The sequence below is a fragment of the Trichechus manatus genome, unplaced genomic scaffold (assembly GCF_000243295.1).
Source record: "Trichechus manatus latirostris isolate Lorelei unplaced genomic scaffold, TriManLat1.0 scaffold00014, whole genome shotgun sequence".
Taxonomy (NCBI): domain Eukaryota; kingdom Metazoa; phylum Chordata; class Mammalia; order Sirenia; family Trichechidae; genus Trichechus; species Trichechus manatus.
In genome coordinates, this window is record NW_004443950.1 from 809,181 (window position 1) to 825,806 (window position 16,626).

Sequence of the window (16,626 nt, forward strand, 5' to 3'; positions counted from 1 at the left end):
TTGAATAAGCACGGTGAAAGGATACAACCCTGATGGCACACCTTTTCTGATTTTAAACCACACAGTATCTCCTAGTTTTGTTCAAATGAGTGCCTCTTCGTCTATATACAGGTTCCGCATGAGCACAATTAAGCGTTCTGCAATTCCCATTCTTCACAATGTTATCCATAATTTGTTATAATCTACAGTCAAAAAGAAGCCCTGGTGGCACAGTGGTTAAGCGTGCTCAGCGGCTAATGAAATGTTGTCATTTTGAAGCCACCAGCCACTCTCAGAAGAAAGATGTGGCAGTCTGCTTCCATAAAGATTTAAAAACTTGGAAACCCTACGGGACAGTTCTACTCTGTCCTATAGGGTCGCTATGAGTTGGAACTGACTCAACGGCAGTGGGTTTATACGGTATATAAGATCTCAGGAGTATCTGTGAAGGGAGGGGTGTTGCCTTTCTTTGTCCTTCCTGCCAGTTACAATCCAGACACCATGGCTAGCGCTTGAGTAGCCATCCTGGACCTCAGCCACATGCTGAGGATGGCAGAGTAGTAAGACGGAAGGAAATTCATTCCTGGAAGAATTTATGACATCATCCTAGCAGCCCCATACTTCCTACCTTCAACGTGTTTCAGCCATGCTACTTTGGGGTTTTTTGTTGTTTGCAACCCAAAGTAATCCTGAATAATACATGTGTCCTCTGACAGAACTGAACCTGCACCTCTCACCTAATCTCTTTCTGATAAGGGGTTGCCCTGGCAATCTGAAGTTGAAGTCCCAGTTATGCTGACGTTCATAGCTCGCTTCTCCCACAAGCAATAGGGAGGAGAGGGTAACCTTCCAATTCTTCCCACAATAGGCTGGGTGTTGCTGAGGGGCATTCAAGGACAAAAGAGTGCAATCCTAAACAACAACAACAAAAGGGTGGGGGAGTGGTAACAACTACGAGTCCCTTAGGAGGGAAATGTTTTAGAACAGTCTAGGGAGGGTGGTGGTGTTAGTTGCGGTAGAGTCAATTCTGTCTCATGGTGACGCCCTGTGAGCAGAGTAGAACTGCTCCACGGGATTTTCACAGCTATGACCTTTTAGAAGCAGATTGCCAAGCCTGTCTTCTAAGGTGCCTCTGGATGGGTTCAATCCATCAACCTTTAGGCTAGTAGTTGAGCGCTTAACTGTTTGCACTACCCAGGGGAGGTAAACCCTTTCAAATGGAGATCCTGTAATCAGTAGCTACTTCCTGGAATGTGTTTGCGTATGTAATGTACATTCCTTTTTAAAAAACTTCCTGGTTTTTTGAGCACACCAGCCCAGGGGCAAGGACGAGAAGGCAGGAGAGCACAGGAAAAGCTGGTAACAGGGAACCTAAAGTCGAGAAGAGGAGTGTTACATGTCGTGGGGTTTGTAACCAATGTCACAAAACAACATGAGTATTAATTGTTTAATGAGAAACTAATTTGCGCTGTAAACTGTCATCTAAAGCACAATTTAAAAAAAAAAAAAAGCCTCCTGGTTTTTAATTACACACACATATACAGTTAGTCTTAGTATCAAAACATTCAAACTAAATAATAGGGTTAGAGTCCAGGGTCTTTAAACAACTAAGGTCAAGTCTCATCTTCCTTAGGGACTTGAATATGTCCCTAAGCTTTCACTCTTAGAACATGAAAGCTGTCTGTCCATAGCAACCAACCAAAAGACGGGAGAATATCCTTCCGACTCAGAACCCTAAACAGGCCTGAGTCTAAGACAGCAAGAGACACTAGAAAGATATGCAGGGACCATCATCAAACAGCTTTTCATGCAGTTACTTCCAGTCTGAGCCTTAACAGTCTCCCTCCCCTTCTTTCTCCTCTTCCACCTCACTGTCAGCCTTACCCTAAAAAAAAACCTCAGGGGGAAGAGAATCTCAGCTTTGAGCTGGCTCAGGGCTTTGATGTCACTGTCAGTGCTGACATGATTTCCAAGTCAGAACACATGGACCCCTCGAGGCAAATACTCTCCAATGATGTGTGTGATCCTACACAATAGGCAGGATCCCTAGGTCAAAGGACACAAAGAAAAACGGACTGACAACATCAAAGCCAGAAATATCATCCCTTCTGCAGTCAAATCAAGTAAGAAAACCTAGCCAGAGAGGGGACCTATGTACCCTGAGGACTTCCATTTCCCTCTACGGTTCCGTAAGTGAATAAGAGCCCCAAAGCTTACTGAGTTCAGTCGGCAACCCAAGGCCTCACCCAATCACAGAAAATTTCCAGGTTCCAGAACACACAAAGCAGAGTGCACCTTTAGGACAGTTTCTCAGCCTCGGCACTACTGATATTTTGGGCCAGATAATAAGTCTTTGTTGTGGGGGGCTGTCCTGTGCATTATAGGATGTTTAGTAGCATCCACGGCCTCTACTCACTAGATACCAAAAAAAATCACTTCCCCCCTCCCAAGGCTGTGACAACCAAAAATGTCCTCAGACATCGACAAATATCCCTGTGGTGGGTGGTGGAAGCCTTTGGTTGAGAACCATAGCTATAGGATAATGAGTAGCTAAGAGGGCCTAAAAATCCCAAAAAAGCTGCCTAGACTCCCTGCCAGTGTAACCTGGGCCTAGGGTCAAGGGCAGCCCAAAGCCAGGATCTGAAATTCTAATACCTTTGGGGCCAAGGAGGGAATACAAGGAGCAAAGGCAAGAAAGTCTGGGTATAAGACAAGAGGGAGTAGAACTGTAGACAGTATATACCCTACTTAAAGAGAACAACCACTACAAATCCAACTGACTGTGTCAGGCAGGAATTTAGGTCAAGGGTTGCAAGAACTTTTGATTTTTAAGAGAAAGGGTAAGTCCCGATTTTCAAATGTTGGCAACTAATTCAAAATTATTTAAAACACTGTGCAGGCCAAACCAAATATATCTGTAGGCCAAGTCTGGCCACAGGCTACTAGCTTGCAGCCTCTGACCAAAAGTTGGTTATATGTAGACTGCCCAGGCAATTCCTTCTTAGACAGAACTTTAATTACCTAGCCTGGTACAGCTATAACTTCTTTATGCATTCTCTCAACCAACAAGTCTCAATTTCAAGACTAACCTAATTCTCCAATCCTACCCAAACCTCACTCTGGATTCAGTAGAGATCTCTGTGGTTTTTTTCCTAATGACAACCTAATTGGTTTCCTCCAATTTATGTCTGAGACCAGGCCATTCCCACTGCCACCTCTGCCCAAGAAGACTCCCTCCCAGCATGTCCCAGCTCTGTGAGAAGATCTGTCAGCCTGATTCTATCACCTAAGGTCCAAGAAGAGAAGTGAGCAGAACCCTAAAGCCCAGTCAGTTAGTTCCCGCCCTCAGGTGTGGCTTCTGGAAAAGCCTGGATTTCTGGGCCAAAGATCTTACAGGAAATTCACATTCTGAGTAATCTAAGTAAAAGTGCACGTTGAATGAAAAAAGCCAAGAAGTACCATGACTTCACATTTCTAAGAAGTCAGGCCTCTCCTCCAATCAAAAGATCAGTTTCTGATATGGGGATGGAATTCCTAAGCATAAAAACAATGGGAAAAATCATGAAGAGGAAAAACAAAAAGATATGACAAATAAAAATGAAACTCTTCTATATATTAAAAATTATATACAGAGGTGACTTTTGGATTATTCTCAGAGATTATCCTAAGGCCATCACAAGACCAAGTTGCTCTCAGACATCTATGACAGGAGCAAAAATTCACACAACCTTCTAGAAAGTAACTTGGAAACACACGGAGATCCTTAAAATAGTTTATTTCCTTAGACACAAGGATTTCCCTTCTATAATTCTATCCTAAAAAAATATGCAGAAACCCTGAAAAGGATTTATGTTCAAAGATCTCCACCGCAGCACTATTTATAATAATAATACAGAGTGCTTACTATATGCCAGGCACAGAAAAGCACTAGACATGTATTGATACATTTATTCCTCACAATAATCTTTCCAGACAGATACCATCAATATGCCCATGTTACAAGTAGGAAAACCAGGACAATGTTAAGTAGCTCCCTCGAGGTCAACAGCTAGTAAATGGTGAAGCCGGGAATCAAACCCAGTTTGGCATTAAGAGCCTGTGATCTTAACCACTATCCACACTGCCTGGAAACTTCTTCCTAGTCCCCACATCATGTTTTCCATGAATATTTGATGAAAGGGGAAACCATTAAATAAAAAAGACAGGATACAAACCACAAAGAGTATGATCTCAAGGGTACTTTTTGAAAAATGATAGATATGCACAGAAAAAAATACTGGAAGGTATTTCACCCAAATAGTTTAACAATGGTTCTCTGGGAGGTACAATCATATGTGATGTTAATTTTCTTTTTTCTAGTTTTCTGCATGTTTCAAATTGTCTATAAAGACCATGTACTACTTTTTAAAATGTTATTTTTAAAGAACATTTCATGAAACGGGGGAAAACTCATGATATATCAGGTTTTAAAAAGAAGAATTTAAAGTACGATCCCAGTTTTATAAAAGAAAGAAATGAAGGCACTATTGAACTATTAAAAGTGCTCATCTCTTAGTGTTAAACTACGGTGATTTGAAGGTAACCTAATTTTCTCCTTAATGAACATGTACTACTTTTATAATCAGAAAACATTATTTCCTTTTTTAGGAAGCTCAGTCAGGCCAGAGTTCCCCTGGCCAAAGCTTAGTCAGCCATCTACCTGAGCACCCACCTTCCCTCCTCCCAAGATATGTTTCCCCTTCACTGTCCCAAGGGGTATGGAGGGGCTCACAGCAACAGTTGTCTTTAGCAAATTCCTTAAAGGTAGGAGGCACAGTGTACTGTACAATCCTTAATCCAAGCTTCCCTCAGTCTATTTTTAACACTGTGGATAAACTACATACACTGCCAAAGCTTTTGCAAGCAGAGCTATGGAAAGAACAGAGTATAATTAAGTGCCTCTGGCAGCACAGTGGTAAGGAGCATAGGGAATTCTGGGCCATTCTTCAGCTAAAACACAGCTCTACAAGACTGGGTAAATTCACAGCAATTTTTTTTTTAACTTATTTATATTTATTGTACTTTAGGTGAAAGTTTACAGCCCAAGTTAATTTCTCTTTCAAAAATTTACATACATATTGTTTTGAGACATTGGTTGCAATCCCCACAATGTGACAACACACTCCCCCTTTCCACCCCAGGTTCCCTGTATCCATTCATCCAGTTCCTGTCCCTTCCTGCCTTCTCGTCCTGCTTTTGTATAGGAGCTGCCCATTTGGTCTCGTGTATTTGATTGAACTGAACTCACGTGTTATTTTTTTGTTTTATAGGCCTGTCTAATCTTTGAAAAGTGGACTTCAGGAATGGTTTTAGTTCTGGGTTAGCACAGTGTCTGGAGGCCATAGTTTTGGGGTTCCTCCACTCTCTGTCAAACCAGTAAGTTTGGTCTTTTTATGTGAATTTGAATTCTGTTCTACATTTCTCTCCTGCTCTGTCTGGGACTCTCTGTTGTAATCCCTGTCAGGGCGGTCATTCTAGTTCTTCTGGTCTCAGGTTGGTGGAGTCTCTGGTTCATGTGGTCCATTAGTCCTTTGGACTAATATTTTCCTTGTGTCTTTGGTTTTCTTCGTTCTGCTTTGCTCCGGTGGGGATGGGACCAATAGATGTATCTTAGATGGTCACTCGCAGGCTGTTAAGACCCCAGATGCTACTCGTCAAAATGGGATATAGAACATCTTCTTTATGAACTATGTTATGCCAGTTGACCTAGATGTCCCCCGAGACTATGGTCCGCAGGTCCCAGCCCCAGCTACTTGGTCACTCACAGTGTTTGGATGTGTCTAGGAAACTTCTATGATTTTGCTTTGGTCCAGTTGTACTGACTTCCCCTATCACAGCAGTCTGTCCCCTTCAGTGATTTCACACAGAATCCTTCCCTACCACCTCATAAGACAAAAAGTTAAATAAAGATGGATCCAAAGTTAAATAAAGATGGGATATCTCAGGTTCTGTCCCCAAAACCCAAACGTGGGTTAGAAGACACCTTCCTCTCACCGGCTGCAGGCAGAGTTTGTTTACAAAGCTCGTGGAAAGAAATTCAAAACACCAATGGGAAAAAGCCATATTGGTGTGGTGTCTGCTGCTTAGAACGGGCCACGGAGCGGGCAGTGGCAGGAAGGAGGAGGTCCAGAGAAGCCTGTTTCCTCATTCATGCCTTTAAAGAGGTTTAACATGGGAAGCCAGAAAGCAAAACAACTCTTACTTATTCTTTTTTTTTTTTTTGAGCAGCAGCATAAAAGCTTCAGCTCTGATGTTTTTTTCTGGCTTAAGTTGCCCTAGTGATACTAACTCCAGTCAAAATACTGGACAAGACAAAATATAAGACATGCAGCAACCTGTCACACAGACAGGAGGGCAGAACTCAGGGGCAGCCAAGAGTAGAAGGAATGTGAGGCACCAAGAGCCATGAACAGATATAACATTCTCCCATCCCCACCCCTTACCCTTTACCCCTTCTTATCTCTCAGGAGGATCAAATGACTTTGGTGCAATCACTTCTTCAAAAGGTAAAATGTACCCCCCCCAATGAAAAAAAAGAAAACATGCTGTTCAAACATAAGGTACCATTATTAAAGTAACCCGGCACCCCCACACATACCCCCACCACTCAGCTCCCCAACTTACATATGCAAGCAGCAGCGATGAGCCGGCAGGCTGCGTACGGGGGATCACAGGTGGGGAAGGAGGGCTGGATGATGTAGTTGGCAAAGGTAATGGCGATGATGGCCTGACTGGTGGGCTCGACGATGAGCAGTGAGGCCCACAGGCGGACGAAGGCAATGAAGCCCCCAAAGGCCTCCAGAATATAAGCGTAGCTGGCCCCTGACTTAGTGATGGTAGTCCCAAGCTCTGCATAGCAAAGGGCACCAATGACAGAGAAGAGCCCACCGATGGCCCATACCACCAAGGACAACCCATAGGATGCAGTGTAAACCAGCACGCCCTTGGGAGAGACAAAGATCCCTGAGCCAATCATGTTGCCCACCACCAAGCTGATCCCATTGAGCAGAGAGATCTCCTTCTTCAGCTGCATAGTTTCCGGGCACTTCTGAGGTGGCGTGCTGACATCTTCTTCCACCTTGGACAGGCTGGCCTCAGGGATGAGATGGTAGTTGGGCATGAAGCTCCCCAGCTCCCCAGCTTCCATGGCAAATGATTCCTGCACACCTGTGTTTACTGTGTCCTGGCAAAGAATATATATACACATCAGTCTCGAGCAAGAGCTGGTAAGGCTCTGGTTTAGACCTGCATGACAAGAAGATTTCTGGAACACCCTAGCCCATCTCTGCCCACGTCCTGCATAGGAACAGCATGCCTCACACACAGCCCTAAATACAATGGGTCTGTCCCAGTTCCCACCACAGGATACAGGGAAATAGAAGTAAGCACACCTCCACTGCTCCCGAGAAAGACACAGTGAGAACTTAGATACCATATCATCGCCACATCCAACACAGGCATACTGGCTTGTCACCCAAAGTAGGGCTGGCATTAGTTTATCCATAGCACAAATTGTCCCCGAGATGTAGGTTTTATTGTTTTTAAGCAGCTTCAAACCCAAACACTGGATTTGCAGAGAAAATCCACGTTCCTGCACCTAGTGCACAGCCTACTAGCCTGACAGACTGCCCATCGTCCATACCAGAGGATCTTGCTCACTCACCTCCACTCAAACATAAAAAGGAATTTCTGTAGTGTCCAGCCCCATGTGGAGAGGTTTGCAGCCACTCCAAGCCCGGCAAAGAACATGGACAGTTGGTGGGAAGGGCTAGGAAGACGGTAAGAAAATGGCATATCACCACTGCAGAGGCTGGACCGAGGAGACGGCCCTCAGGAAGAGACACCACCTATGTATCACTGTGTCCACAATACCCACCTTACTTCCCACATTGCTGCTTCCTCATTCAACATCTTCCTTCTCCCAAAGTACCCAGAACAGAGGGATAACATAACAAGACGAGATGGAGAAAGGACATACAAGGGGCACCCTAACCTGGGGCTAATTTGCCATTGGCTTATTTGCTTTCCTCCTCAGCATGCCCCTCACTACCATCTGGGGTTGCAAAGAGATTCTCCAAGAACAGGACTCATAGTCTTGCCACCCAGGCAAAGCTATAAGGCTTCTCTTAAGCACAGATCTGGTGTTGGAAGGCATCCTGCAGAGAGATGACACACAAACACACCATCACCTTTGGATTGCAGTTGGGCCAGTCCAGAAACCTCAAGAAGTTGGATTCCACATCAACCTACATATGAAGGACCCAGAATCTATCAGAGGAAGACAAACACCTTCCCTACCCTACACTCAGAATTGCCTTTCCCCTCCCTCAATTCCTGTTCAATCTTGCTTCAAATCCCCCAATCCTACCTCATGTTCTGGAGAAAGGAATCTGGTCAGTCAACTGATTACCGCCCAGGAGTTAGTCCTCTAAGGTTACAGGATTAAGAAACAGGATCAATACTTCATCTTCCCAGAACCCTCTCATCTACTCAACAAAGATATGTGCACTGGGAACTTGCCTCATGGAGCTCAGAGCAAGAGAGAACCACAGCCACTCAAGAGTGAGGAGTTCTCAGGGGAAACTCCAGTCTCTATAGGCCCAACCTGTCCCTGTCCCCTTCTAGAGTCTCGACCTGAGCCCATGTGGAGAAAGTTGCTCTGAGGCATTAGTAAGCCTTCCCTCACTCCTAGAGGAGTTGAGCCAGTCTACCCAGCTACCTCTGGGCTTTAAGGCAGCACCACTTTCCCCTCCACTCCTAGCACCAAGTCATCCAAGTATCTCTATGCAGGCATGTGAGAACTATTTGTTTTCACGTATCAGTCAGGTGAGCCCAGGCATCCATGAGAACAAAGAGAAAGCAGGAAACAGCTGAGAGCCTAGATTATCACGTATAAGTCAGGTGCAGAGAGAGCTAGGTTGCCTTTTCCACCCAAGTCAGCACAGAGACATGCGGAAAACCTGACCCCAGTGACCACTCCAGCCTCCCACTATTCCATCAGACCCTAGGTGGTGGGTAGGGGGCCTGGGGTACCGGGAATTCCTTTTGGACTCAGCCTGGCATAGGTGTCTCTGATGTGGCTTTATCACATTTGTCTGATATACTGGAAAAACTCCTCAGTGGCCCTATTTGAGTGGGGGGTGTTATAGTCACAGCTCCACAAGCCCCTCACTGCCTAGGATCTCAGTCCCAGCACCTGAATGAGAGGCTAAGTTTCCACTGGAAAGGTTTACCCAACACAACTAGGGCAGATGAGGCTTCTTTCACTTCATTCAATGACAAAATGCAATTGTCATTGGGGGACAGTTTTTGGCCAAAGTAATTAAAGCCCCTACCTCTTCACTAAACACCCAAGAGCAGATCTGTGATATAACCTTAGCAGCTCCCAGAGGGCAGACGGCTAAGTCCCAGGCTGGCCTGGCCACACAACCCCAAGGCCATCCCTCAACTCCCTTCTACATCTGAACCTCACCTCACCTCACACACCTCCACAAAATCTGCCTATAGTGTGCCAGGCTCTGTGCTGGAGACACAGCAGTAAACAAGGCTGGTATGGATCAGGTCCTCATAGAATACACAATCAGGCAATATGGCAGCAGGGAAATGAAAGGGACATGAAGTTAGAAGTCCACAATCAGAGATTAGAGTCCACCAGCTAGCTGTACCTTGCTCCTCTCTGACCTCCAGCTCTCCCAGTGGTAAAAGGGAAATAGTAGTTACCTTCCCAAACAGCCTCACTGATCTTTTGCGAGCATCAGATTAGACAACAAGAAACTCTTCTATAAAACGTGAAACCTTAAATAAACATTTCATATATCCTCAACAGAATTAACAATGCAAAAAGACAAATTTTAAAAGCAAGGAAGAGGAGGTAGGAAGAAGAGACGTAATTTCATTTTACCAGAAAATAAAACCTGGCATAAGACGGAATATCCTTGACTTCTAGCCTACACCTAGGATGTAAAAGCTGGAAACAGCATCACTCCCACTCCAACGACAAGAAAAAGCTGAATACTCTACAAAACTATAACTTTCCTTGAAGCCATCAGAGAGCTGAGGTGACCAATAGACTGAAATTTAAGGAAAGACAGACAGAGATGTCCAAGGAGAGATGCAAGCTATGGCTCACCTGTGGCAGTGGGAGAAAGATGGGACTGCCATACAAGCAGGTAAGAAGAATTCAGCTACAATTTTTAACAAATTACTAAAGGTCAAGTGTAGGCTAGCAAGAACCACAGACGCTGGGAGGCTTTGCCCCACAGACCTCAGAGGGTGCTCCAGACCTTATAGGTGCTCGCGAGAAATGCTGAGGGCAAGGCAGGAGACCAGAGAAATCCTTTGTCAGTAGTGCTGACCTGGACTAGGAAAGTACTCACTGCTATGGAAAAAATACAAAGCCTCACCTGGTCCCTTCTCTCTAAAGAATAAAAATCTTAATCCCCTGGGGAAAGCCCAGCCAATTCTGTTACTCTCAAGGCAGCTGGGGCAGTTAAATTAAAAAAAAAAATTTCCACCTCTGGAGGAGGGGCAGGAAATTCTGGTCAAGAACATTAGAGGTGTACTACCTCTATAAGAAGAACAGGGCATCAGGATTGGAGGAAAACTCATTAACAACCTGCGATATGCAGATGACACAACCTTGCTTGCTGAAAGTGAAGAGGACTTGCAGCACTTACTGATGAAGATCAAAAGCCACAGCCTTCAGTATGGATTACACCTCAACATAAAGAAAACAAAAATCCCCACAACTGCACCAATAAGCAACATCATGATAAACAGAGAAAAGACTGAAGTTGTCAAGGGTTTCATTTTACTCCACAATCAATGCGCATGGAAGCAGCAGTCAAGAAGTCAAATGACACATTGCATTGAGCAAATCTGCTGCAAAAGATCTCTTTAAAGTGTTGAAAAGCAAAGATATCACTTTAAGGACTAAGGTGCACATGACCCAAGGCACGATGTTTTCAACCGCCCCATATGCATGTGAAAGCTGGACAATGAATAAGGAAGACCAAAGAAAAATTGATGCCTTTGAATTATGATGTTACAAAGAATACCGAATATACCATGGACTGCCAGAAGAACGAACAAATCTATCTTGGAAATACAGCCAGAATGCTCATTAGAAGCGAGGACGGTGAGATTTCATCTCACATACTTTGGACATGTTATCAGGAGGGACCAGTCCCTGGAGAAGGATTACATGCTTGGTAGAGTAGAGGGTCAGCGAAAAAGAGGAAGACTCTCAATGAGATGGACTGATACAGTGGCTGCAACAATGGGCTCACGCATAACGATTGTGAGGATGGCACAGGACTGGGCAGTGTTTCGTTCTGTTGTACACAGGGTCGCTATGAGTCAGAACCGACTCAATGACACCTAACAACAACAACAATCTCTGAGGGAGGAACAAAATCACTGAGAAAAATCTACCCCTGAGACCCAGGAAAACAGGAGACCTGAGACTGAGGCTGAACCAGGACAACAGAAAACACCTGTCATGAATTGAACTGTATCCCCCAAAAATATCTGTCAACTTGGCTAGGTCATAATTCTCAATATTATACGACTGTCTACCATTTTGTCATCTGATGTGATTTCCCTATGTGTCGTAAATCCTATCACTATAATGTTAATGAGATGGATTAGCAGCAGTTATATTGATGAGATCTACAAGATTACATAGTGTCTTAAGCCAATCTCTTTTGAGACATAAAAGAGAGAAGCGAGCGGAGAGACAGGGGACCTCATACTACCAAGAAAGGAGCACCAGGAGCAAAGCGCGTCCTTTGAACCCGAGTTTCCTGCACGGAGAAGTTCCTAGTCCAGGGGAAGATTGATGAGAAGGACCATCCTCCAGAGTCGACAGAGAAAGAAAGCCTTTCGCTGGAGCTGATGCCCTGAATTTGGACTTGTAGCCTACTAGACTGTGAGAAAATAAATTTCTCTTTGTTAAAGCCATCCACTTATGGTACTTACGTTATATAAGCGCTAGATAACTAAGACAGAATTTGGTACCGGGAGTGGAATGCTGCTCTAACAGATACCTAAAATGTGGAAGTCGTATTGAAACTGTGAATAGATAGAGAACTGGCAGCAGCAGAGAAGCAGCAGCAGCAGCAGAACCAGGAGACCAGTGCCAGACAGTGCTGGAGCTGACCCACAGAGCAAGAGAGCTGAGTGCCTTCTGGCGGAAGTTTGCTGGTAGAGTGGAGTGCTTCCAGGCACTTATCGGTAGAGCTACAGAGCTTTGGAACACTTGCCTGAGCAAGGCAGACTAGGGGCTGGCCCAAGAGGTCTGAGGGGCCGAGAGGTGGAAGAGCTAAGAGGCCAAAGAACCAGGAAGCAGAAGTTGATGAGACAAGGAACAGGAAGCCTCGGTGCCTCAGTTCAAAAGGTATGGCCTCGACCTCTGGGGTTTCCAAGGGTGGAGATGCCACTCAGACTAAGAGAATGGTGCACCTAAAGCCGAGGGAGCAGAGCTGCTGTCCCAGTAGGCCTGGAAGGTGGAGCTGAAGCCCAGGGCCGAGGGGTCTCCACTCAGAATCCAGAGAGTGTGGCCAATACCTAGAGTCTGGAGGGTAGGGCCATTGTGTAAATTGTCTCAGAGAACAGGGGATTATTTTCAAAGCCTTGAGGGCTAATGTAATGTGTTCTGCTGACTTGCTTGGTGCCTGTTATGCCTTCTTTCCCTCCAGTTTCTCCCATTTGTAATGGAAATGTCTAGCTTGCGTCTGCCTGTTACACCATTGTACTTTGGAAGCAGATAATTTATATTCCAGATTTCACAAATAAAGAGGAATTTTTGGATTTTGGACTTGGGATTGATTTAAGATTTTTATTATGACATGATGGGGTGAATGTGTTTTACATGTGCAAGGACATGAATTTTTGGGGACCAAAGGGTGCAATATTATGGAGTGAATTGTGTCTCCCAAAAATATGTGTCAACTTGGCTAGGTCATGATTCCCAGTATTGTATGATTGACTACCATTTTGTCATCCGATGTGATTTCCCTATGTGTTGTAAATCTTATCACTATGATGTTAATGAGATTGATTAGCAGCAGTTATATTGATGAGATCTACAAGATTACATAATGTCTTAAGCCAATCTCTTTTGAGATATAAAAGAGAGAAGTGAGCAGAGAGACAGGGGGCCGCATACCACCAAGAATGCAGCACCAGGAACAGAGCACATCCTTCGGACCTGGGGTTCCTGCGTGGAGAAGCTCCTAGTCCAAGGAAAGATTGACGAGAAGGACCATCCTCCAGAGTCAAGAGAGAGAAAGCCTTCCCCTGGAGATGAAGCCCTGAATTTGGACTTGTAGCCTATTAGACTGTGAGAAAATAAATCTCTCTGTTAAAGCCATCCACTTGTGGTATTTGTTATAGCAGCACTAGCTAACTAACACAACACCCCTGCTCCTCACCACCAGGTTAGCAAGCACCAAGTAACACGCAACCGAAACTGTGGTAAACTATAGTGAGGCATAAGCGCACAAAGAAGACCTAAAGCTAAGGGCAGAGCATAAATGCTGAGAAAAACTCCTCCTCCAGCAAACCCAACCCTAAGTACAAGGAAACACCAGAGGAATTTGAAGCCAGTGGCATACTCAGTGTAACCATAAAAAAAAAAAAAAAAAAGCCAAACCCGTTGCTATCCAGTCAATTCCAACTCATTAGCGACCCGGTAAGACAGAGTAGAACTGCCCCGTAGAGTTTCCAAGGAGCAGCTGGTGGATTTGAACTGCAGACCTTTCGGTTAGCAGCCAAGAACTTAACCACTTGACCCCCAGGGCTCCAGTGTAACCACAGCAACAACAAAACCTAAATCCAGTTTATCTCCTAATTGACTCAAACTCTCATACTAACAGCCTAGCAAAAGAAGAGGTATGCCCATTTCCTGGCATAAATACTACCATATTTTCAGGCAAATAACACACTCATTATGCCAGAACTGTTTTACTTAATTTTATCATTTCTGCAAGTTATACGTGTGGGTGCATTATTTACATGGGGGTGTTATTTGCGAAAAAACACAGAATTTATGTCACTACCATTTTACATACTATGTCTGGCAATCAATAAGAAATTATAAAAAACAGGACCAAATTACTGGACTGAGGGCTGTGGGGACCACGGTGTCAGGGAACATCTAGCTCAATAACATAGTTTATTAAGAAAATATTCTACATTCTACTTTGGTGAGTAGTGTCTGGGGTCTTAAAAGCTTCTGAGCGGTCATCAAAGATACTCCACTGGTCTCACCCTATCTGGAGCAAGGGAGAATGAAGAAAACCAAAGACACAAGGGAAGATTAATCCAAACGACTGACGGACCACAAGTACTACAGCCTCTACCAGCCAGAGTCCAGCAAAACTAGATGGTGCCTGGCTACCACACTGACTGCTCTGACAGGGATTACAGTAGAGGATCCTGGATAGAGCTGGAGAAAAATGTAGAACAAAATTTTAGCTCACAAAAAAAGACCAGACTTAACTGCTCTGACAGAGACTGGAGAAACCCCAAGAATATGGCCCCCAGACACCCTTTTAGCTCAGTAATGAAGTCACTCCTGAGGTTCACCCTTCAGCCAAAGATTAGACAGACCCATAAAACAAAATGAGACTAAAGGGGCACACCAGCCCAGGGGCAAGGACTAGAAGGCAGGAGGGGCCAGGAAAGCTGGTAAGAAGGAACCCAAAGTCAAGAAGGGGAGAGTATTGACATGTTGTGGGGTTGGTGACCAATGTCACAAAACAATATGTGTACTAATTATTTAATGAGAAGCTCGTTTGTTCTATAAACCTTCATCTAAAGTACAATAATAAATAAAATACCAGACTTAATGGTCTGAGACTGGAGGAACCCCAGAAAGCACGGCCCCTGGATTCTCTATCAGCCCAGAACTAAAACAATTTCCGACGCCAACTCTTCAGACAGGGATTGGACTGTACTGTGGGCCATAAAGTGATACTCGTGAGGAGTGTGCCTCTTAGCTCAAGTAGATACAAGAGACTAAATGGGCAGCTTCTGTCTGGAGGACAGATGGGAAGTCAGAGAGGGTTAGGAGCTGGTTGAATGGACATGGGGAATCAGGGGTGGAAAGGAGGAGTGTGCAGTCACAGCATAGGGAGAGCAACTACAGTCACATAACAATGTATGTATAAATTTTTGTGTGGGAAAAAATAAATAAAAGACTTCAAAAAAAGTACAATAATAAATAAAATAAAAACATTTTTAAAAAAAGGAATTTTAAAAAATACAAAAAAGTAAGAAAAACCACCCACTATAAAGAGACAATTAATACAGGACAGACTTAGAGATGACCCAGATATTGAAACTATCAGACAGGGAATTTAAAATAACTACGATTATACATTTAAAGTCTTTAACAGAAAAGGTGGACAGCATACAGGTACAAATACGGAATTTCAGCACAGAGATAAAAATTGTAAGAGTCAAAATGGAAAAAGGTCCAAAAAAATTGAACAGAGCATCCTAGAGCTGTGGGAAAATATCAAATGGTCTGAGGTAAATATAAAAAAAAATTTTTTGGTTTATTTTTAATTGCTCTAAAACATAACTGACTGCCCAAAGAAAAACAGTAGCAATGTATTATGGATTTATAGCATATGTAAAAGTAAAATGCATGACAACAATAGCACAAAAGATAGAAACAAAGAATTGGGAGTATACTGTTGTAAGGTCTTATATTACATGTAAAGAAATATAACAATATTTAAAGGTAGACTGTAGTTAAAGATGTACACTAAAAAAATTTAAAGAACAGGTATAAGTAATAAGCCAAACAGAATCATAAAAAAGACTAATCCTAAAGTTGGCAAAAAAAGAAGAAAAAAGGAAGAAAACAGATGAAACAAGTAGAAAACAACTAGCAAGACAGCAGATTTTAATGCAACCATATCAATTACATTCAACGTAAATGATCTAAACACACCAATTAAAAGACAAAGATTGTCAGATTAGATTTTTTTTAAAAAAAGCAAGACTCAATATGCAGTCTACAAGAAATCCACTTTAAATATAAAGACATAGATAAGTTACAAGGATCAAAAAAGATAAACCATGCAAACACTAATCAAAAGAAAGTTGGAGTAGCTATACTAACATCAGACAAAACAGACATCAGAACAAGGAATGTTACTAGGAATAAAAAGGAACATCATATAATAATAAAGAGGTCAATTCACCAAGAAGACATATAAATTCTAAATGCATATTTCTCCAACAACAGAACTTCAAAATACATGAAACAAAAACGATAGACCTGAAACAAGAAATAGAAAAAGCCACAATTATAGTTGGAGATGTCAACACACTTCTCAGTCATCTGTAGAACAAGCAGACATAAAATCAGCAAGGATATAGAAGACTTGAAAATGGAATGTCCCAAAATAGGTCTTATCTAAGTAATTATGTAAATTCTGAGGGGAAAAAAAAAAAATTGGCACCTGCAATAGATATTCTCAGGGCTTACAAGGTAGACATTTTGATGCCTGGCTACCACCAATGACCACCCTGACAGGGAACACAACAGAGAGTCCTGGATGGAGCAGGAGAAAGGCGGGCTGCAGAACTCAA

General features: G+C 43.4%; 1 protein-coding gene across 1 annotated transcript in view; it reads right to left on the bottom strand.

The window, feature by feature from the left end:
* The window catches only part of SLC7A6 (solute carrier family 7 member 6), a 50,301-nt gene that overhangs the window by 29,476 nt on the left and 4,199 nt on the right, over positions 1-16,626 (bottom strand). The window contains exon 3 of the mRNA XM_004371457.2: positions 6,643-7,201. Within this exon, the coding sequence (XP_004371514.1) occupies positions 6,643-7,165 (523 nt within the window). The 5' untranslated portion in view covers positions 7,166-7,201. The remainder of the gene's footprint in view (positions 1-6,642; positions 7,202-16,626) is intronic.